This window comes from Austrofundulus limnaeus, unplaced genomic scaffold (genome assembly GCF_001266775.1).
Source record: "Austrofundulus limnaeus strain Quisiro unplaced genomic scaffold, Austrofundulus_limnaeus-1.0 Scaffold716, whole genome shotgun sequence".
NCBI classification, from domain to species: domain Eukaryota; kingdom Metazoa; phylum Chordata; class Actinopteri; order Cyprinodontiformes; family Rivulidae; genus Austrofundulus; species Austrofundulus limnaeus.
In genome coordinates, this window is record NW_013953118.1 from 119016 (window position 1) to 123541 (window position 4526).

Genomic DNA, 4526 nt, shown 5'->3' on the forward strand with positions numbered 1-4526 from the left:
AAGCTATCAATTAATGTGAAGTTGTCTGAAGTTGATTTATCTTATAGATTGACTAACGATTAATTGATAAGCAGCCATTTTCTTAAAAACCAGTTTTCTATTGATTCAAAAGGGTCTTTTCATAAAATGAAGGATTTTTTAAAATAATATGCTAAATTAAAAAAAGAAGCACATCATAAATATTTCACAATTGATTTTGCAGCTGTATTAAACACCGACTGAAAACCCCCCCCCAACAACATGGATTTCTCATACATTTGTAAGAATATTCGTGTTCAAAGACTGAAGTCAGTAGAAAACCACCAATGTTAAATAATATGATTGTTAGATGAGATAAAACCATATAAAACCAGAATTCTGGGAGTGAGGATTTAATGCCATTCAGATCTGACAGGAAACCACACACTGCTGAAAAACCAGGAAGTTGATCCATTTATAGAGTCTTCAATGCCCATGTTCGCCCCCTACTGACCTACGGCTGAATCACAGGCATTCATACACAATTCTTCCCTGATGTTTCCATAACGGATAAATATGTGTTGTTATAGATATTTCAGACATGTAACTAATCTATATCAATCAACACATTATAGATTAACCATTATAAAAAGGAAAACCTAAAAATATAGTGTTGTGCTTTTAACATCAGTACTAATCTGTAAAAACTATAAATTTCTTCACATTAATAAACTTGGTTATAGATATAAAACATAACAAAACAGAAATAGGTTGCTGAATGAGGAAAACAGATAAAAAGAATAAAATGATTTTAGATGTAAAACTATTATTAATTTATTACAATTAGACTTTATTTGCATTTGGAATTAATGATTTTTCTCTAATTCTTTATGTTTTGCTTCCTTCTTGTTGGTTCTGTTTGTGGCTAAAATGACCCAGTAAGCGGTTCTGAAGCAGTCTCCCATCCCTCCCCTGCTAAGTCAGACCAAGAGTTCTGCTCACGTCTTTTTTATTTATTTATTTTTTTAACCTTCGTCCTGAACCTTTTTGCTGCTTATCAAACAACTTTGAGCCTCGGTCAGAAAAAAAGACGGGAGGGTTTTTTATATTTCTGGTCCAAGAGAAGGAGTTAAATGGTGGACTGAGGTTTTTCTTCCCCCACAGGACGTGTTTCCTCCTCGCATCAAATCAGACCATCATTYAAAAWAATTATACTTTTTATCTTCGGATCTACTTGGTCTAACAACACAATTTAAAAACTGGTTTAAAGTTCGAAGTCTCTACTTTTCACTCGAGAGTCTCAGAGAGGGCGGATCTTTACAGGTAGTTTTTTTTTCTTCCTAAACTTTATTCAGGTCAGCCAGCATTGACAACGCTCTGCGGGTGACGTAAACGGCTCCGCGACACGGCGAGGGACACATAAATTGCGCGACACAACGAATCGATAGTAAATTTGTTGCCAACGCTTTTAATAATCGATTTTTATCGATTCGTTGTTTCAACCCTAAAATTTATCATTTTACCTCCGATTTTTTAAACAAAATTTCGAAACCTCTGGTGTTATCTCTGCATTAGCAACATTATTTTAGCTTTACCTGGATTTATTGTGTAATAATTTCTGACCCCATTCTTTACAACTCACTGGGCATCTTTAGGCCCTGAACCTGAGCCATGAAGGACAGGATGTCTCTGGTGGAGTGCTCAGGGCTGAAGACGTGGTGCTGCCCCCTCTGGATGGGAGGGAGGTGACGTTTGGTGGTGCTGGTGCTGTGGAGGAGCTGCGTCAGGTACTGGTCAAACATGTCTTTGAAGCCCTCTGAATAAAAACACAAACAAATCAGACTCCATTCAACAAATAWAACCTAAAACCGTTTTTGACGGACCCTCTGGAAGGTCGGAGGGTCTGAACTCCTCGTCTTCCTCCTCCACGTCCTCAAACAGGTCGTCGCTGTCTTCATCCAGGAAGGTGAGGCGGGTGTGGAAGGAGGTGGTCTGAACGCTGGAGAGGTCCGACATCTGCACCCTGAGGGGTCAGACACAAAAAGAATCCAGGTAAAGAACAGGCTCGACGTTTAAACAGGAAGTTTTTTTTATTATCTTATGGAATAAAGTCAAACCTGGCTCCTGCAAAGTAACCATCCTGCAGTTTCCTCAGAGTCGCCACGATGCAGGGATCAACTGCATCTCCGTCTTCAACTGAGAGTCGAGAGAAGAACAGAGGTTCAGAACAGAACATCGAGGGTACCAARCGACCAGCAGACAAACTGGACTTCCTCTGATGATTTAAGGACTGAAACTGTGCATGCTTCCCAGAACCCAGACCCATCAGACTGGAAGACGTGTGTCTGGTTTGGAGAGCTCAGTGGTGCTTCAAGGTTCAGAGATGTTTCTACAGAACTCCTGTGAGCTGCTGCCTTCCTATCAGCTCCAGTTTCTGAAACACTAAGACCAACAACCAGACCAGGTTCTGATGCTCGGTTTGACCCAGGTGGATCCAGGTGGGCGCAGCTTTTAAAGTCTTCGTACCCAGCATGCTGCGAGTGATGGGGAAGGTCAGGGTGGGCCGTCCCGTCATCCTCCAGCAGGAGGACAGGTAGGCCAGCTCGGTCCGTAACATCTCCACGATCATCTGGTTGTCCAGAGCCAGGTAGAAGTGGTGCTGATCCAGAAACTGAGCACAGAGGACAAACAGGTTTTACCAGAACTCCTGGTCATTACCCAAAGCTGCTCTAAAGTTCTCACCTGAGGGGCAAATATATAGGAGCGGTTTCTGATCTCGTAGAACTTGGAGGTACCCAGGACCCCGATGTGTCTGTAGGGCCGCCCGCTCAGGTTCAGCTTCCTGCAGTTTCCTGTGACGACACTGGTTTTTACTCCCGTTTCACAGAAACGTGCAGCATTTGATCAAAGCGTGGGTTACCCAGTCTGACGTAGATGTGGCTCAGGATGCGAGCAGGCATGACCCGGATGGGCAGAACCTCCAACATCGTTTGGACCTCAAAACCAAGATCTCGTAACAACTCCTGGATCTCCTTCGACTCCGCGAGGACACAAACTGACCAAGAAATAAAACACATATCATGCTCCGCCCACTGCCTTGTGTAAAGTAGCATAAAGCTAGCTAAAAGATACAAGTAGCATAAAGCTAGCTAAAAGATACAAGTAGCATAAAGCTAGCTAAAAGATACAAGTAGCATAAAACTAGCTAAATGATACAGGTAGCATAAAGCTAGCTAAATGATACAAATAGCATAAAGCTAGCTAAATGATACGAGTAGCAAAGAGCTAGCTAAATGATACAAGTAGCATAAAGCTAGCTAAATGATACAAGTAGCATAAAGCTAGCTAAAAGATACAAGTAGCATAAAGCTAGCTAAATGATACAAGTAGCAGAAAGCTAGCTAAATGATATAAGTAGCATAAAGCTAGCGAAATGATGCAAGTAGCATAAAGCTAGCTAAATGATACAAAGAGCACAAAGTAAACTAAAAGCTAAATAAAGGCTAGCTAAAAGCTAAAAAGATCAAAANACCATCCATCCATCCATCCAACCATCCATCCATCTTTCCAACAAACCAACCAACCAACCACCTACCTACCTACCTACCTACCTACCATCCATCCATCCATCCATCCACACTTTGTTCTTTCAGCTGATTTATTGATCTGATGACCAACCTTGTACCACAACATCTGGTTTGAAGTTCGTAGAGAATCTCCTGTTGAGAGGATCTACCTCTCCTGGTGCTAAAAATCCCTGAACATCAAAACAGAAAGAAGGAACAAAACGTCTTATCTCCTGCAGGGTTAGGAAGTGATGATACTGTATGTGAGCCTGTATCTGTATCACGTTTTATTCTGCATGTTCAGTGTCCTTACCTCGGCAAGAAGACAGCCCAAAATGTAGAGGGANACTGTACTGTACTGTACTGTACTGTAATGTACTGTAATGTAGTAATGTTAGCATGATGTTACCAGGTGCAGTCTTGCAGCAGCTCTGTTGGAGAATAACACGGCTCTAATATAATGTACTGTAATATAATGTACTGTACTGTACTGTACTGTACTGTACTGTAATGTATTTTAATGTACTGTAGTATTGTTAGCATGACGTTACCAGGTGCAGTCTTGCAGCAGCTCTGTTGGAGAATAACACTGCTCTAATATAATGTACTGTACTGTAACGTACTGTACCTTACTGTACTTTAATGTACTGTAGTAATGTTAGCATGACGTTACCAGGTGCAGTCTTGCAGCAGCTCTGTTGGAGAATAACACGGCTCTCTCTCTGCTGAAACACACAGGACACAGAGCTAATGCCTCTGTGTACTTTAGCTCCGCCTCTCTCCAGTCTGCAGGAACACAAACATGTACAACTGGTTCATTTATTAAATACATCAAACTGGATTGAAGTTGATTCGTAAACTGGTTTGTTAACAGGTTTATAAATGTGGCTTTAGAAAAGTTTGAACTGTTTGATTGTTTTTCTGCTCTTATTTTCTGCTTCTAAACTCAGATAAGACAGAGGTTCTGGTTCTTGGACCTGAACATCATAGGGATCAACTTTG

General features: G+C 41.1%; 1 protein-coding gene across 1 annotated transcript in view; it reads right to left on the minus strand.

Moving 5' to 3' along the window:
* The window catches only part of LOC106532074 (phosphorylase kinase, alpha 2 (liver)), a gene marked incomplete at its 3' end in the record, with an annotated part of 27321 nt that overhangs the window by 9003 nt on the left and 13792 nt on the right, over positions 1–4526 (minus strand). The window contains 7 exon segments of the mRNA XM_014028062.1: positions 1601–1774; positions 1842–1981; positions 2076–2154; positions 2485–2629; positions 2701–2810; positions 2879–3013; positions 3637–3715. Coding sequence (XP_013883516.1) covers positions 1601–1774; positions 1842–1981; positions 2076–2154; positions 2485–2629; positions 2701–2810; positions 2879–3013; positions 3637–3715 — 862 coding nt within the window.